At 41.4% G+C, this 18,370-nt stretch overlaps 3 protein-coding genes across 4 annotated transcripts; 2 read left to right on the forward strand and 1 right to left on the reverse strand.

Moving 5' to 3' along the window:
• Window positions 1-15: 15 nt before the first annotated feature.
• On the reverse strand, window positions 16-16,637 carry LOC6591854 (nuclear protein localization protein 4 homolog). Its single transcript, XM_026995170.1, has 8 exons — window positions 16,536-16,637; window positions 16,233-16,466; window positions 15,996-16,171; window positions 15,402-15,930; window positions 15,140-15,338; window positions 14,917-15,077; window positions 471-886; window positions 16-400 (listed from the first exon to the last, which is right to left on the reverse strand). Exons 1-8 carry the CDS (start codon window positions 16,635-16,637, stop codon window positions 238-240), a joined length of 1,980 nt encoding a protein of 659 aa, XP_026850971.1. The 3' UTR covers window positions 16-237.
• LOC6591852 (putative uncharacterized protein DDB_G0274435) lies at window positions 4,248-5,157 on the forward strand. Its single transcript, XM_002017114.2, has one exon. It carries the CDS (start codon window positions 4,324-4,326, stop codon window positions 4,789-4,791), a length of 468 nt encoding a protein of 155 aa, XP_002017150.1. The 5' UTR covers window positions 4,248-4,323; the 3' UTR covers window positions 4,792-5,157.
• LOC6591853 lies at window positions 5,246-12,198 on the forward strand. Of its 2 annotated transcripts, none has more exons than XM_026995172.1 (3): window positions 5,246-5,298; window positions 10,650-12,054; window positions 12,119-12,198. In XM_026995172.1, the coding sequence occupies exons 2-3, from the start codon at window positions 10,663-10,665 to the stop codon at window positions 12,143-12,145; spliced, it is 1,419 nt and encodes a 472-aa protein (XP_026850973.1). In that variant the 5' UTR covers window positions 5,246-5,298; window positions 10,650-10,662; the 3' UTR covers window positions 12,146-12,198. The 2 variants fall into 2 exon arrangements, with proteins under 2 accessions (XP_026850973.1, XP_026850974.1); XM_026995173.1 differs by having other exon boundaries at window positions 12,122-12,198.
• Window positions 16,638-18,370: the final 1,733 nt, after the last annotated feature.

An 18,370-nucleotide genomic window follows, 5' to 3' on the forward strand; every position in this document is an offset into this window, starting at 1 on the left:
TCCATCGTTATTTTTTTTTTTGTTTTATTTTATAAAATTCTTACACGACGTTTACATATATATAGAGAATGGGCGACATATCCACGAGCAGCTGTTGTGTCTTGTGTGTGGTTGGATCGGCCTTTCAACTGCGGCTACAAATAAGTATGATTGAATCTTTAGTTTGTTTTACACCAGAATTTAGAATTGTTCATCCAGGATGCCGTTGGAAAGTTATTGGGTCGGCGGAGCGGATCTTTATCTCGGTAGCGAGCAGATCTCGCAGGATTGCAGGTCGCCGCGATTGATGAATGTGCAGTGGTTGCACGTCCAGGTGTTATCATCCAGATCCATTGCATCCGCGCCAGCCACACCACCGGCATTGGCCGCTCCAGCACCGCTGGGATAGCTGGTGGTGCCACTGCAAGTGGGAGGAGAACCAAAATGAGTTGGGGGAATGGTTCACTGGAGAGAGAGAGGAAAATACTCACCCACTTCCGCCGGAACTGGCCTGGATGAGGGACTCGAGCAGCTTCCACACCTCCTCGCCCTTGAAGTCGGCCGCCCGATTGGGGTTCTTGGTACGCACCGCCTCCAGCAGTGACGCCATGTGCTGACGCAGCGGTAGCATGTCCATTTTGTACAGATAGACGAGCAAGTGAAAGTCGGAGATGGCCTCGAGGAACTCCTCCTCGCCCCAGGCGGACAGATAGCCGCTCAGGGCACTAAAGTCCTGCAGATGTCCGTCAATGTATCGGTTCTCGATGGGGAATGCCTGCCGCTTGTCGTAGTTTGTGAACGTGTACTGCGGTTTAACCGGCGTAGAGGCGGGTACATCCACCAGCAGATATTCCACGGGCAGAGGACGTGCCAGACGCTGAACCTCGTTGCCATATTGATCTTTTTCCTGCATGCGTACGTACAAATAAAAGTAAACAAAGCGAGAAAGTGTAAGTACGAGCACATAATTGCAGGGCATAGGTGTTATCAGAGTGATATGCAATGGATGAAATCTAACTAAGAATAAAAGTCCCTCTATAGAATATTGATAGCAATTTTGATTAAGAACCGAAGATAATGGGCATATACCTGCTCAGTAAAACGAATTAAAGCAAAATGCAACAGACTCATTATTCTGAAACGCACTGTACCGCCAGGTACTGGACTGACAGCGTACGTGCCGTTGCAACTAGTTACCTATTAGAGGTGGGGCATGGGCGATTGCATGTTGGGGTATCGCGCAGATAGAGGCCCGTAAAAATATGTACAAAAATCTATTTGAATATTGCCAATTCCCAAGATATATCACCTTTTTGCAAAGATAAATATATGTTAAAATATTACATTTTTTATTCACTGAAATCGGAACTACTTTGGGCAACTTTTTGCTATTTTCAAATGGTCAAATATCCTTCGTGCGTGTTTTTCCTCGCCTTTCTCCCATCGTTGTGGCCAATAAAAACCCACTTGGTAGGATTATTTGCAAGCACATCTTGAAAACGGGGCAAACAAAAAAGAACAACAGATGCAAATATGCAGAAAAATAGTATTTTAGCATTGTGGCATGTCCCACTGACCTGACCTACATCTAAAACGGAAAAAACAGAACCGAGGACCTGCTGACGCACTGACGTCTGCTGTGCTCTCTCCCCCTCCGCAATCCCCCCCGTGGGCGGGCCACTCCCACCCACTCTCTCTCTCTCTTGTGTTCCTCTCTTAAAGCTTCTGCAACCTGTTAGCTTGGCCGTATTCTCCTTGCAGGGGCTGGCGTGGCGTGGCCTGGTCTGGCCTGGACTTCAAGGCCGTCTGACTGTTTGCTGTGGGTCTTGGCACCAGGCTAAAAGCGGATGCAAGACATTCAGGGTTAGGGGGTCAAAGTCAGTCAAACAACAGTCCTGTCCGCGTCATAAGACGCATTCAAGAGATTAAGCTAGAGCCCCTAGCTGCAGACTATCCTTCGCGACACACGGCACACATGCCATCCGAGTGCACTCCAGATTTCGTCCATAGTTTTCCATTGGACTTTCTAAAAACCCATTAGCCACTTTTTTTGTTTTTTTGCCGAGTAATCTATTAGCGATATCCTGCGCCGAAATGTCAGATCTATTAACCATCATCCGATGCAGGTCTGATTGAATTACTGGCCAGGAGCCAATGGCCAATGTCACATCCAATCAGATGGAAATTTCAGTTCAAAAAAGGTTTGATGAATGTTCCAGGCTGACGTTTAGGGTCCAGTGCCACGCCTCTGATGCATCCGCCTACTGACCGTTAGTTGCTTTAATAACGCTGTTCCATGGGAAAACGCAATTATTTCAGTTTAACAAAGAGTGGGCGTGTCGCCGGACAGCAAGAGCGACATCAACAGCGACAGCGGGCGACATGCTTGCTTTGATGCAGGAAGAAGAGTCAATAAGTCGTGGCTCCGGTGTCCGCTCTCTCTGTCTGTGTGTGTGTGTGTGCACGCGCAGTGAGTGTGCAGCCAGGGGGCAGTCGAAAGTGGGCAGTGGCAGGCCACGCAAGGTGGATGCAAAGTGCATCCAATTGGAATTAAATGCCATCCAATAGTTGCACATGGATAAGCAGATTACCGGCCAGCGGTGCCAGTGGACAACCGTCAAGGACAGGATACGAGGAGCTGCAAAATCAATCAGAGAAGGCAGCCATGATACCGAAAACGATGCGTTGCGTGCGTCTATAACTCAATCAGAATTCCCTGGGCCACACAAAAATTTTGTTTTATGGAAATATCCCCTTCCCGTTCCCATTTCCGTGTTTAAATTGAGTTGCAAGTTTAGTCTTCCTGCCACGCCTCATTCCTGTTCCTGTTGCTGTTGTTGGTGCTGCCGAGGCATGCAAATTGCATTTGGCCACAGGTCGACCATCATACAAGGAATACCAACCACCCACTTTACACACAAGCATGGTTGCGGGCTTGGGGCTAACCTTTTGTCAATTAGCAAGTTTGTTGAGCCACACGCATAACAATGGACTCCCAACAGACCTGGGGGCACGGCACGAAGAATAGCTATGTGTATATCTCAGATTTACCGGAATTCCCAGCATAATTCAATCAATGCGGGAAAAACCAAAGGGTCTCTCTCTTTTAAGCTTAGACAGTCACCTTTAGGAATATTATTATCTGTACATCGACACTCCTAAACGCTTGATTGAAGATAATAGCCAAAATTAATAGAAGCCTCCTTCGAAGGAATTGCAAGGCCCTCAACCTAGGCCCTCATCGTAAGAACAAGTGGCTCTAAAGTGGCTACCAAATGGCGCCAAAAACATACTTCGTTTCCTGTGTGGTAATGGTACTGGAAAGGAAGCAGGAACGATCCAGAATAATAATCCGATGATGGGATATCCACTATTAGAATAACCACTCCAAGCGCAGCCATTATTGCTCCTCCTTACATTAAGTAGAACAATAGATAATTTACAATAGAACATAAATAGTTTCCCACGAAACAACAGCCGCTTTTCACTGGAAATAAAGGCTCTAAAGGTTTTATAGGTCACAAGGTGTACATAAATGAAGCCCTCAATTACTATTTATACAAACTCTAAGAAAAAACCAGCGGTTAGCAGTCAACAACAAGCAAGGGTCCTCTGCTTTGATGTGGACGTGGAAAACATTTATGTAAAAATATAAAATAAATACAAAAGTTCTCAGAAGTGAGACTTCGAAGATGCAAACCCCACGCAAAGGGCCGAGGATTCAATAGTTTTACAACCACACATTATGTTGCTCCACAATGAATAAGAAATCAGGTGATTTAATGCTACTCCATCCGCAAGGAGCGCACCCATATTTTACCTATTCTAAGAAGCATTCAGCATACAAAAATCAGTGCAACGGGATATCAAAATTAGGTGCCAAAGCTTTGCTTCGAAATTTGCATGTCCAGAGAGAGAGAGCGAGAGCGAGCGCGTGGTAGAGTGAGAACAGCTTGACATTGACATTGGAACCAGCTGGGCAGGCACTACACTGAAAAAGAGCGTCAGAGAGAGAGAGAGCGCTCCTCCACACAACGAAAGCTTTGCAAGCTCGTTCCCACACTGTTCTGGTGCTCATATAAAAGCCTTCGCCCACTGCGCTGGACTGCATTTTCCAACAAAACGTGAACAGACCCTCGTCAAAATATTTGTGCATTTTAATCCAAAGCTGAATTTTTTAAATATCCCACGCGACGCGTTAAAACTAAAAATATTTTTTTTGTTAGAAATAAGTGTTGCTATTTTTGTTGCGTTTTTTATATGCATATTCCATTCGGTTGAAAATGCTCAGTCGGATAGAGGTTTCAATGTGCTGGATTTTTGAAGCTCCATATAGACCCAAACATGTTTTGGACAGCAGTGGCCTCGTCCACTATTTCCTCATCAAACACAGAGCCATCGGCAGCCCTGGCCAGTGCAGCCCCGAACTATCACCAGCTCCACACGAAGCCGCCGCTCCGCTCCCTTAAAAACAGCTGGCAAATTAGCAATGCAGCATTCAAGACGCGTCTGCACCAGCAGCAGCAGGAACAGAAAGAGCAGAAGCAACAGCAACAGGAGCAGAAACAGCAACAGGACCAACAGAAGGAAATAGAACAAAAGCAGCAACAGCAGCAACAGCAGCAACAGCAGCAACAGCAACAGCAACGGGAAGCACAGATAATTTCACATCAGGAAAAGCCACAGCAAAAGCCAGAAGAGGAAAAGGAGCAGCAAGGATCAGTGGCAAAGAAGAAAATCGCTCCAAAAAGTGAAAGTGCCCGTAAAATGTTCAAAGCTTTAGCTGCCTCCTGCAAGTGCAAAAAGAAGTGAAAGAGAGTGTGGGAGTGCTTGTGGGAGAGCTGCATGAAAAAAGGTCCGTCCTCGAGTGCAGCCCAAGACATAGTCCAACTAATAACTGTTCCTGAGGCGAAATAGTGCGTCCGGGAGAGAGTGCAAACCAAGAGTGTAAACGAAAAGAGTTAACCTAAAAATTGGTAAAAAAGTACACAGGAACGGAGGATTTTGAGCTAAGCAGTGTCCAAGCAATACTGAGAGACAGGAAAAGACTGGAAATGAGAGTTGAGGAATCGAATGCCCAAAACAATAATCGCAATAACAGCCACAACTAAGGAACATTTTTTGATGCATTTTTCCTCTAGAGGATAGGAAAAAAACAGAGAGACCAAACAACATACATTTATGCGAAAAATTAATAAAATACTATAAAAGAATCAGGTTGCTGTGAATATAACAAAGAATAAAAACTGCAATTAAATCGTTTTTATTCTGTCGATATTTTGAAAGGCGTGAAGGAGTGAAACTGTGCATACGCATAAGGTAAGCAGATGCGATTTTGGTTTTAGGCAGAGTTTAATGGAAGATTCGAAAATAGAGCCTAATCGACAGCAAGCGGTGCAAGCAGTGTTAAATATGGAGTTTCTTGTTACTCAGTAAGAGAGAGGAGATATGGGAACAATTCTCAATCGAAGCAGTTTTTTATCTAAAGCTCAAATCTCAAATCAAATACTTTTAAATTATTATACAGATCGGAAGAATACATGTTAGAATGAAGGGTATTTTGAAAAAGGCAGTACGAAGATATTGAGTTTAATATTTTTATACCAAAATGTTATATGTTAAACATAATTTAGTGAAAACTGTATGAATATCCGGTGCAAAAATCTCAGAATTTAATTATTTATTGATTTACTTTTATATTTTCAATCAAGCGCTTCATTTTGCAAGATACGACCTTCCTTAGATGTATTTGCATTCATATGTCATAAATCCCGAACATTCCACATTTCAGATCAATCAAAATTTTGGTTTGATTTCAGCTGAAGGCTAATTTACATAAATATAGCCTGGCAGCAGCATCGTCGTCGTTGTGGGCCGCACACACAGGCCCCATCAATCAAAAAAGGTCGATTGCCCGCAAAAGTATGCTAATTATTTGTCAACTCTTCTCGCAACCCAACAAACCCACTCACACACATAAGAATACATATGCTCCCTTGCAAATGGGTGACAACTGTGCCAACTGAAGTCCTATTGAGCACCCTCACTCTTTCCTGTTTATTAATTTTGCCAAATGACTTTCCATCCTGGTGTTTGTGGTTTGGTATTTCACTTCCGCTCAGACTGGCACTTCCTGGAAAAATTAGAAATGTGTGCCTGCCATTTCCAAGGATACCAATTACAGAGTGTCAAATGGGGTGTCCGTTATATTCTTCCCCCTTTAGTTCCTTATTTTCTTGGTTGTCCTTCGACTTGAAAATAATAAGTGAACTATTTTCCATATTTTCTCGGGGTTGCAGCTGTTTTATTATAGCCGTAATTTTGAGCTATTTGCGGTAAATAGGTGCCTTAATATTTAATACCGCAATCCACAACACAATACAATTTCTATTTGGGTTGCCAATTTATACGTTAGGCCTGGGTTCAGAGTTCAGAAGTAAATCTAAAACACAGTTAAAAACGTTTGACTGTTTGCTCATAGGGCCTGAATATTCGCTGCACGTTGGCATTGCCATTAAAATCGAAAGGACCAATTATCGCTATGCCCCTAGCTCCCGGCTTATGGCAACTAGAGCAAAGGGGAAGTTGCGGTTGCCTCCAGACTACGGCCTCCGGACGGACCCTCCAAGGTGACGCACAAACATGTAATACATTTTTATAGCCTGACACAAGGCGCAGACATAAAACCAAGTCCAGTGCCCAATAGAACTGACAATGGGGTCCAGGGAAAAAGTGCGAAGCCAGGCCACAAATTGCTTATCGATGTGCAGATATTCTTTCGCTTCTGTTCATGAATTTAAGCTAAATCTTTGCCCTGGTTTTTGCTGACGCATTTCTGGGTAGTACTTTGAGTGCAGAAAAGCATTCGTCAAGATTTTTGAATAATTTGGGGGGAAGTGCATCGCTGTAATTTTTCCCTCATTGTGGATTCCGTCTTCAAAGCCCTTTCTGTAAGCTCAATTTAACTAACCATTTCAAAAAACAAAAAATTATATTAATTAAATGCGTGTTAGAAACCTTTTTTATGCCGTATTCATTGGGCTTCTGTGACCCAAGAGGCAAGGTGGCCAGGTGGTAGTAGGAAACATACGCCCCATGGTGAATGGTTTTCCGTTTTTCAAGAGCGGCAAACTTTTATTTTCAGTTTTGAATTGCATGCGCTAACCGTTGATGGTTTAATATCAGCAATTAAAAGGCTTCCACGTCTGCTTTTATTTGCACAAACATCAAAAACTGCTCTCAGCTCAGACAAAAGGGGACTCGAGGCCGCTTCTCAGGGAAGCAAAACATCAGACAACGAAATGTGCAACAGACGTATACAAAATTCATGGCGACAGGAAATTATAGAAAATAATCCTTTTTCTCTTGTGGCCACAAATTTATAAAAATATTTAAAGTGCTGCTGAAGTTTCAGCGGGAAATCTCAGAGAGGTTAAATAGAAATACTCGTATTACTCGTTGCGATATTAGAGACTTATCTACCAATTCCGAATATCAAGCTATCATTACCTTTCTATTGTTCCAATATTTGTTGCCATATTTCCAAGAATCAACAAAAAGGTATTTCCCCAGCAGAAAAATATTTATGAATAATCCAAACATGAATATTTATATTTAATTATTCAACTGCAACTGCAAAAAATGCATTCTAAGTGGGAAATAAATATAATGTATGTTTTTACATAAAAGATGATTGCAAGAAAAAGAACAAACGAGAGAAAATGGACTTCGGGCAAAACGAGAATTGTTAATTAGTGTCAACTCAGGACAATTATAAATAAAATAGCTACCACAAATGTATAATTAACCACAGAGATAGCAACAAGACTTCTTCTGGACACAAAGGTCCAGTGCTTCAGGGATATAAATATCCCATAATCTGCTTTTTACCTATAAAATCTTGTTTTTTTGTGGGCGAATGCGAATACCTACATACATAAAGTTTGTTTAATTAACATTTAACTCACGAACAGCAATTTGCAGAAACAACACGTGTTGGACAGAGCATTTGTTTTCCTAGTTTATTTTGAATATGTGAAAATTTGCTGGTTTAGCAAAGTGCCTTGCCGACCGCCACCGCACCGCAACAAAATTCGGTCGAAATGGAATACAATTTATTCGGAACAAGGAGTTAGAGCAGCACTTCAAAATGTTGAAAACTTAATTGCCTAATGAATATTCTAGGCAAAGACGAAACAGTTATAACAGGGTTTGCAGCATTTGCCTCAAAATCTATCCACCATTAAGCATATCATATTTACATATATGGGGGTAAATATTTGTTTGGAATTAAGCTTGAATAATGCTGACAAACGACAGGCTGTTAATTTATTCTTGACTTTGTACAAATGGCAAAAGAAAAACCAAAAAGAAGGGTAGCTTGCGTGGGACGTACATTTAGATACCCTTATATACGAACGAATACCATGACAAACTGACCAGATTTATGAAGTGCGGTTAGAAGAAATATACCTACTATAATGTTTTCTTATTTCCGACTTCTATAACGAGGCACGGGATTGCTCCGAACCACTGCTTTCGCTCCGAGAGTTATTCTTCGGCAACAGGTCGCACAAGAAACCAAAGGTATTCGCGCCCGAGGCTCGGGGCCGTAAATGCAATAACAAAATACACATATTTGTATGAGTTCGAAGGGTGTGTGTCTAAATCAAATATCCTTAAGTCTATAATAAATTATTATATTACTAAACTCTTCGAGTATCGGGTATGAAAACAGACATCCCTGCTATTATGCTCACACAGTAATGAAAAATTTAGAATTCCCTCTGAAAAGGGTATTGAAACCTACAACAAAGAGATGTTAAATGACAATCTGTCCATGACTCGAAGCTCTCCCTTGCACTCCTCTAGTCATCTGCCCTTCTCTTTTGTATGTTTGTTAATACAAAAAACAGTAATAATAGCTTGTCCAGCAATTGCATGTGGGCGGGCCAGAGCTCATGATTAAAAAATACAAAACGTTTTGAATTTAATGCTGCTAAAACAATAAACTAAATAAGTTCGAGTATTAGAAACGCAGGAAGTTAAAAGAAATATTTAAATAAAAGTAAAGCAAAATGGCGATAAATTCGAATTTGTGTCAAGGCTCTAAAGAAGGCAAAAACACGAACCTCTGACAAGGCATATTTCTATTCAATTTCAATATTTGCAAGGAGAGCAAAAAATGTACCAAGAAAACGGGTAACGAGAGGATGGATGCTCGGGAAAGTCATGACTGTAAGCGTGAATATAATGTGCTTGAAAGGAGACAAAGCACAGAACGACTTAGGAGTGGGACAGTGGGTGGAGTGTCAGGCACTCCAATAAATAGAACACTGTGCAACAGGAATGTTCTTTTCTTTCGATTAGAAATATTTTAACAGATCTTTTTACAGACGAAACAAATGTTTTATGGGGGCAAATACCTGCTTACCAATAGAGTATTTGACTTTCTTTTTGACAAATTTTGTAAATTTGAAAGTGTTTTGATTTCATTGCTTCGTACCGAACCTGAAAAATAGTCTTGATGGCCGAATTTTTTTGCACAGTGTAATTGCTGATGATGGCAGTCTGCAGCTGCAGACAACGTAAAGGATTTCCATAATTGCAAAGGAAAAGGGGATGCGGAACGTGCATAGGAAGTGAATAGCAAAAGAAATGAAAGAGTTCAAAGTGTGAATAATAAACAGAAAACAAAATAGCCGTAAGAAATGCCAGAAACGTGCGCTTCCCTGTCCAATGGAGAGGAAAAGAAGGAGCTACAGCAACGAGAGAAGTTCTGAAATGGGAACAGGACAGTGTTTAAAACATTAAACCGTAGAAGGTCACCTCAAATGGTCAAACAACATTTGTCACAGACGTCTCTGTCACTCTGGGTTTCGTGTTTTGGTTGGGTCTCGTGTTTGCTTTCTTTTGTCACACGACAGGCGAAACAGGGCTTAAACTGACCAGAAAAAGGGCTAATTAGGCACACCAACTTATTTTTCACTCTTAATAGGGAGAATAGCACATATAAATTACCCTTTTAATATTTCATATAAAATTCCATTAATATTAAAAAAATAATAATAAGTTATAAGAATTTCAAAAAGATTTGAAAACTTTTTGAAGTTTAACGGCTGAAAATTGAAAACGTATTGAAAACGTTAAAACTGTTTCAAAACCGATGTTTAAAACTCTTTTTTTGTATGCAAAAAAAGTTCCTATAAAGACAAAGCCGTCAAGTTGGACAACACTTTTGGCCAAACTGAAAAACAGCTGAATTTATTTTGTAAACCATTTTTTTTACTCATCGTGTCCAATACCGAACAAAGTTTGATTACACAGCTTAAAAGAGAAATTTTTAAAATGCAAATAGGCACGAAACTTGCGGCTAACTAACATAAATGGGTAGATACCAAGACGAGGCAGAGTACTAGGACGGGTAATGGTACCAAGAATGGGAAGAATAGGAATATGTGAGCCAGTGGTTAAGCAGTGGAAGAAATATAAAGTTAATTCAAATCAACTCAGGGATTTAGTTTTTTCTCATATAAAGCAGCGATGGGCAGACTGGGAGCAGTAGGGAGCCAGGACATGCCCACCGCTCTTTAAAGTATAGGAAATCGGGAGTAATAATACGGAATATTTGAATCTTCCATCGAGATCTAATTTTCCTTTGCAATCCACAGATAGACGGACAGAATGGACATACCCAGTGAGCTTCTGCCGCTGCTCAGCTGCACTCTATGCGGGCGTCTCTATTCAGAGGAGGGCAGACATGTGCCCAAGTTGCTCAGCTGCCAGCACTGCTACTGCAGGGATTGCCTGGACAAGGAGCTGCTGTGGTCGTTGCCCTGCAATGGCCGAGAGTGGATCTGTGGCAGGTGCGGAATGAGCACCAAGGTCGAGCCGGATATGCTGCCCGAACCGGAGTACATCATGTATTTAATACGCAACTTGAGGGCCCTGCAGTTGGGACAAGTGATGATGGCGATGCAAGCGGGCCCCACCAGCCCCCAAGCAGTCGAGGCTGGAGCCGCAAAGCCCATCCCTGAGCCTGCAACCATGGCTGGATGGATGGATGATGTCTGCGTGAACCGTTTCCTGACCAACAGCTGCGAGCATTGCCTGATCCATGGGTTGCCGAACACGACCTGGTGCCACAACTGTCGACATCTGATGTGTCGCGGCTGCGCCAATGGCGCGGCACACTCCGAGCACCAGTTGACCTGCCACATGGACTTCAGCGAGCTGGTCCACCAGCTGCTCTCCAATGAGATGGACAAAATCAAGAGGGCCTGCAGTGAGGTCGATGCGCTGGCCCGCCGCGATATGGCAATGCTTCGGGTTCTCTTTGAAGGCTGTCACCAGCTCCAGAATACCGTCAGAAAGGAGATCCTGGGCCACAAGCCCAGCATGGTTGTCTTGCACATGCGCGACTGGCTGATGCGATCCGAGACGATGCTCAGTCGCCTGTGGGGAGAGGGTGCCCTCGGGGTCTACGAGATGCATCAACTCCTGGGCCGGGCCTCCGCAAAGGTGAAGCTATTCCGCAAGCAGGTTTTGCATCTTCAGTTCCAGTATAACATGCGGGCCATCATCCAGGAGAATGGCATGCACCTGCTGACCTTTGAGCTGCTCAACGAGCGAATTCTGGGTCTACAGCGGAATCCCAATCCCAATCCACCCCAGGGCATACCTGGGGACGGAGTGCCACCAGCTTTGGTGATGATCAATTACTGCATCTACAACTACTGGCAACAGATGCAGCAACAGGTGTTGCTGGTGCCCCGCCAGGAGCATCCACCGCACCACAGTCAACCCCGCCATGAGCACTCCCTGATGCTGCCGATCAATAACCTGTGGCAGATAGCTCCTCTGGAGCCAGCTCCCTCTACCAGCGGCAGCAGCCACAGCTTCTTGACCCACAACTATCCCCATCCGGCAGCCCAGCTCTTCAACAACGACTACAACCGCCTGAATCTGGGCCTACTGCTTGGACAGAACAATGCACAGGCACAGCAACACCATCAGCATCAGCAAGGCTCCGGCATGCGTCAGCATGGGCATGGCCATGGGACAGCCATTGGATTGGTAAGCATTGGGCGGTTGCCCTCAGTACACTGTTATCCCATATATTACATGGATATGGAAATAGCAGGGCGTCTGGCCGGGCGAGTACTAATCGAAGTGAACAAGGATGCTGCGCCCCGGATGGCCGAAAACTTTGGCTCGCTTATCCGGCAGGATCGCGGCTTTGGGTACCGGGGATGCGTCGTATTTCAGACCTGGGGCAACGAGAGCATTATCACAGGGGACTTTGAGTCGCAGAACGGTCGCGGCGGACATGCCGCCTTCGAGGAGCGCTTCTTTCAGCCGGACAACAGCAGACTAAAATCCCACAGGGGTGCGGTTGGCATGCGGCGAAGTCAGAAGCGACACGACCACCACGGACTCGTCGGCAGCCAGTTCCGGGTGCTGCTGAACGAACATCAGATATTCACGGCCATATTTGGCTACATAATCGATGGCATCGAAATGATAGACCGAATCGCTGCGACTGGCAACCCGATCGGGCGACCTGGTGTGCGATCCATCATCAAAGATTGCGGGTTGTACTGTCCTGTGGGAACTGAGAACCGATCGGACCAACCTTTACCCCCATGAGGAGCCCCATTACTCGGATCTACTATACACAATTTTTGAAGCATCGTATAATATATGTAATATAAGATAAGACAGACAAGACAGGTGTTTTTAAGAAATTAATCTCTTTGATGTCCGTTTTTGATTGCAATATTGTACAATATTGTATGTTATATTGTAATATTGTTCAGTGGAATAAAAGAACGAACAAGAAATAAAAAAGCCAAATTGTCAAAAATGAGACTTGAGAAACTTTTAGAAATATTTTACAAAACGGAATAATACCAAACAGAGAGAGAGAGAGAGGATAAGAGATAAAAAGCAACATTTTTAGGCTGTTTTAAATAATAATAATAATAAAAAGTTATTGTTTCTTTTTTGTTCTTCTATAAATACAAAGTCGATGGAAAATAGTTAATGATATTTGTGAAATTTCTTGGTAAGGTCTTAAGGTCTAAATGGAAATATGTTATTGGCTATTATATTTTATAGGCATAAGGTATACACATGAAACACAATCCTACAATCCGTAGGATGTTTCAAGCGCTACAACGTTACCTGGCTATGAAATCAAGAATTAATACCTTAACTAAAAGGTATTTTAAAAAATTATAGATATCCAATAAGACATAATAACTACATATGAATGGAAATCTTATAAAATGGCACGAAAATTGTGAAATGATTCCAGATAAAGATGATATCTATATGTGCATACATATATATATATATATATATATATATATATATATATCTACAATAAAGTAAACTATGCAATATATCAAACGATATTCTATTCAGTACACACTACGTGATCTATGATAGACATTAAATATCACATCTTTGTCCGTCTGTTAAACATCTCAATACATTCGAGGTACACTTCATATTTACGATGAAGTAAATTAATGCAAATCGAATACAGAACACTACGATATACGATACACGATACACGATACGATATACGATTGATATAAGGTTTCCACCTACAAGAAACTCTCTACATCTCTGTCGATATTGTAACACTATCTAATAAGAACCTCTATAAAAAAAAAAACAAGAAATAGGTGAAATCTTGCGTAGATGTTAACTATATTTACAGGAGATTTATCCATAAAATCACAAAACAATAGCGAGCTAAATCGATTTACCAGAAGTAAATGTTTGATGTCTATATAAGCTTTTGTTGTGACCATTATAAACGAATTGTGACATAAGAATAGTTCTACATACATATATCATAAACAAGGAACAAGTGATTTTATTTAAAAGAAAATCAAAACGAAGGATCAATTGAAGTCTAGAAGCTTTAGGCATCGAGTAATTTTGATATTATATATGCAGAACTATACGAAATATTTGAGTTAGGTATAGGTCGGTTTAGCATTGCGTTTTGATTTATTATTATTCATAATAATCAAGAACATCAAGAAAAAGATAGTATTATTCGAAACATATACGATTAATAAGAGATATAATGCATATATGTGATGGATGATATTAATATTTAATATAAAAGATAAGATATGGTAATACACAATACACAGCAGATGATACACAGCAATTATACATTCGTTTTGTAAGCCAAATGGAACGAATGTAAGTACTACAGAAAATAAATTTATATTTTAAATATTCTATCAATATTAATAAGAATCGTGGAATTTAAATCAATTTTTTTACGTAAAAGAAACATTATATAAGTTAAATTATTTGATTAAATCAAATCGAGAATTCTTTGAGTTCAAATATATGACAAAATTAAATTAATTTTTAAGGAAAGTCTCAGATTAAAAAAAATCATCGAAACGGTGGCAAAAAAGCGCATCAAACACGAAGAAATCTCAAATAAAAATTTGCTCAAATGGTATATAGTTTACCGAGAATCCAAATAATACGATTAGTATAGGTACTATATCCATACTTGTGTTGTAAATGTGTCTGGTTATTAATTCTTAAGGCGTGTTTCTTGTAAATCATAATTGGTATGGATTTTTGGCAAAGAGCCCTCCACAGAGCAATGATGCGAAGTACAAACACAAACGGAGAAGGGAGAAGAGAACGAATAATGGTCATTAAAATCCAGAGGATTCAAAAAAATACCCACACCCTACACCGAGTTAAAATGTATTTAAGTGTTAAATGTCCATAGATAATCAAACTTTACATAGCTTTTAAGCAATAATCGAAATGTAATCCCTGTTCAATTGGTGTCTACATATGCAGTGTGTTTAAATGTGAAAGTTTTCAATAAATGTTGCAGAACTCAAACCCGAATGGAAGGCACATCATATCGATTATATCACTCACCTTATAGAAGACATCTGGAACATACTGCTTATCTGTGGACTCACGCACATATCCCAATTCGGGAGCCTCCTTAGTGGGTATCAGACAATCATCTCGGACCAGAGCCATGCACTGGGCAGACACCGCATATCCCTCCATATGTACTTGTTTGGTTTGATCTCCTAAGTGCATATGGAATGTCAGATTACTGCTCGATGAAAACCGAGTGATGGAAAACACTTACCCGTCACACAAATGGTCACAAACTTTGAGCCAAAGACGCCATTTGAGGCATATTTACATGGATTGGGATGACGATTCTGCAGCTCTCCGGCCGTTATGCACTCCTGGGCGGTGAGGAAGTGGGTCTCGATGCCACGAATCTGCTTCACAGTTCCTGCAGTTGCATCATCCGTGATGAGATCAGTGAATATCCAACCAATCTATAAAAAAAACACAAAAGTGTTGTAAACCTATAGTGTAAAAGAAGTGTCTTTCCCGCGCACCTTCTTCAGTCCTAACGCATTGGCTACAGCATCGACTTCGGCGTCCCCCTCATCGGGGAACATATTGATCGAATCCCGTGTCGATTCCTGCGGTGGCTCATAGATCGCTGCCACCGTGGCGCGTATGCCGAGCGGTACATCTGTATGCGGCTCATAAGTTCCGTACAAATAGCCCATACGCTGGTGGCCAGTGGTACGCCAATAGTTTAGGAAACGTTCTACAATTTTGGTATTCTCGAACATGACATTGTCCACATGACGATAGGTCTGACGGTTCAGGGTTATGGCCGATGGCTGGCACTTGGAGCATATGCCCTTGGGCCATGGCGGATGTTCCCTACAGCCTGTCTTGATGCGGCAATTTATGTCATCGAATACAAAGTATTTGCCATGATCCATGCCTGATGTCTGCTTGCGTATGTACGAATGAAACGACAAGTGCTTGATGTTATTCTCCTTCAAATAGGCCTCATCATAGGGTTCCAGCGGCGAGCAATGAACGCAACGGCCATTGGCATTGTGATGGCAGCTTTAGTTAATAGATTTTTAAATATTTTATAAACTTAATCGATATAGGAAGATCCCCAAACTTACAGCTTGCTATCGCGTTCGCGCTTAATAGTGCCATCGGCTTTGGACAGGTTCAGATCCACCTCATCCTCGATCACGTTAGTTGAGGGCCGAGCGCTGTTCGTATTGCTGTTGCTCAGCTTTTCGCTAGCTGCAGTCGACTTGAAGACCTGATTTTCAATGGCAACGGTACTGGTGCGCTGCAAAGACAAAATTGAGTATTAAAATATGGTTGACTTCCATTAGAAACATTCGACTTACCCGCGTCGAAGTGCCAGCCATTTGTTTTAAGTATATCATGTCGCCATGCTTCAGTGCGGTTCCCACAAGCTGGGAGCCACTGGCCTGAAGTTCTGTAAGAAAATTACGCTCCTTGAACAGGCCGAATCCATCCACTTGCATGGCAGTCTGAACGCTGTCATAGAGTTGCTTCAAATTTGACTTGGGTGAGATCTCAATGCGTTTGATGCCCTCCGCAGACTGCACTCGTACTAGCTGCAATAAAAAGGAAAAATAGAGTTCATTATCAAATAATTTTAATTTGATTTTTAGGGGGAACCAAACCGATTGTTTGCATAACAGAAACAGACGATGGCGGGCAAAGGCATAAACCAAATTGCGTTTTTTGTATAGAAGGTTCTCAAGCATCAGAGGAGCACTGGCCATGTCGTAGAGCTGTGTTCTGTGCTGGGCTGGGTGCTGGGTGCTGGGTGCTGGGTCCTGGGTGGGTGAGTGGCTGGGTGGTGGGTGGTAAGTGTAGCTTTGGAAGCTACTAAAGCCTTAAAAGGCCTTTCTTATTTGATGTTTGGAACTGTACGTCATGAAGGCGCAAAGTTGACTGTGAAAATTTGTTGGCAACGCAATAAAAACAAATGCATTTGTTGCCAAAATGCGCCAGAGAGCGCCCACTATTCCCCCTACTTCCGCATTTGAATTAAATAATAGATTTGTTCTCTTAAGACCTCTCTTAATTTGCCATCAGTTGCATCAATCTCTTGCTGCTGAAATATGTATTTAGATTATCGTTCAAAACCAAAACCTTCCTTCTCTCTCTGCACACCCACCACCCCCTTTCCCATTAGTGCACTTTTACATTCAAAATCTACAAGTCATTGTACTATTTATTTGCTGTCTGCTTTGGCTGGGGTATTATTAAAAGAAACCCTATATTTTATACAGATAGCAGACCCCATCTATGGCCTTGGACCAAGCAGCAGCACACATTTTCAGATGCACTTTCCATATTTCATAGTTTTCCCCAAAATTTATATTTTCTGCCGAGCAACGGCGACAGAAACAACAACAACGCGGCGGGTCACTTTTGTTTGCCGGCTTTTGCGACTACGTGTCCCCTTTCGGCAGGGGAAACACTCTACAGACACTTCACAATCTTGTTGGTGGTTTAGAGGACACGGAATTAGCAAATTTTATATTGTTGTTAAAAATATACTTACAATTTTGTCGGACATTGTCGGCTATTGTAATCAGTGTGAACGCGGATTTATCGTTAAAATATACCGTCCGACCCTCAGAAATATATCAAAATACACCGTCTCATTTAAAAAATATACCGTAAATATACTGAAGAATTCAAGATATATTTTACATATTCCTCGTTTTTCAAAAATTCCGTGGAATCTTACCACCTAAATAGAACATTTAGCCATGCCCACATAATTTTATCCGATTAGTGAATCTATTTTCTAATTGACTGGTTTATTCTAAACATTTGCTTTTATTGCATTTTGCGTAAAAATCGGTTTTAGCGAAATAGGTCAAGAGAAAAAAGAAGTCGTTCATATTGCTTAATTTAGAGATTTCGTTGAATAATTCTGGCTAACTAAAACTCCTAGCTCTGCCCACATACTTTTAGGCTGTTGATGAATAAATATGTTTCAAGATTTGCTAGGTTTTAGTCCTTGCTTTTATTGTATTTGGGCTAAAACAAGCCCTAAACAAAATAGTTCAACAAAAAAAAAAAAAAGTCGCAATATTGCTGGTATTTGAAGACATGATGCGTATATAGGCTTTTGTACACCCTATTTCGATAATTTCATATGAAGATGAAACGTAATTTATAAAGGCCTTTTCTTAAATGGATATGTTTTAGACATATTCATGTGTATTATTAGTATCATGTATATTTATCTCGATCTTCATACCTTCGCAGACTGGGACGACAAACATTTTCTCAACTCTATAACATCCTTTTCCCTAGGGTATGAAAATTGGTGTTGCCGGTAATCATTGTTATCAACCGGTTATTCAACAATAGATACTCGTTTATTATCTTCCGTCGAATATTCCCAGCTATGTATATAGATCTCTCAGTTTTGCCCAGATAATTTTATGTGATTGATGAATCAATTTTAATCAGGATAAACTACTTTTAAGTACTT

Source organism: Drosophila persimilis, unplaced genomic scaffold (genome assembly GCF_003286085.1).
Source record: "Drosophila persimilis strain 14011-0111.01,24,50 unplaced genomic scaffold, DperRS2 tig00000000-arrow-pilon, whole genome shotgun sequence".
In the NCBI taxonomy this organism is placed as follows: domain Eukaryota; kingdom Metazoa; phylum Arthropoda; class Insecta; order Diptera; family Drosophilidae; genus Drosophila; species Drosophila persimilis.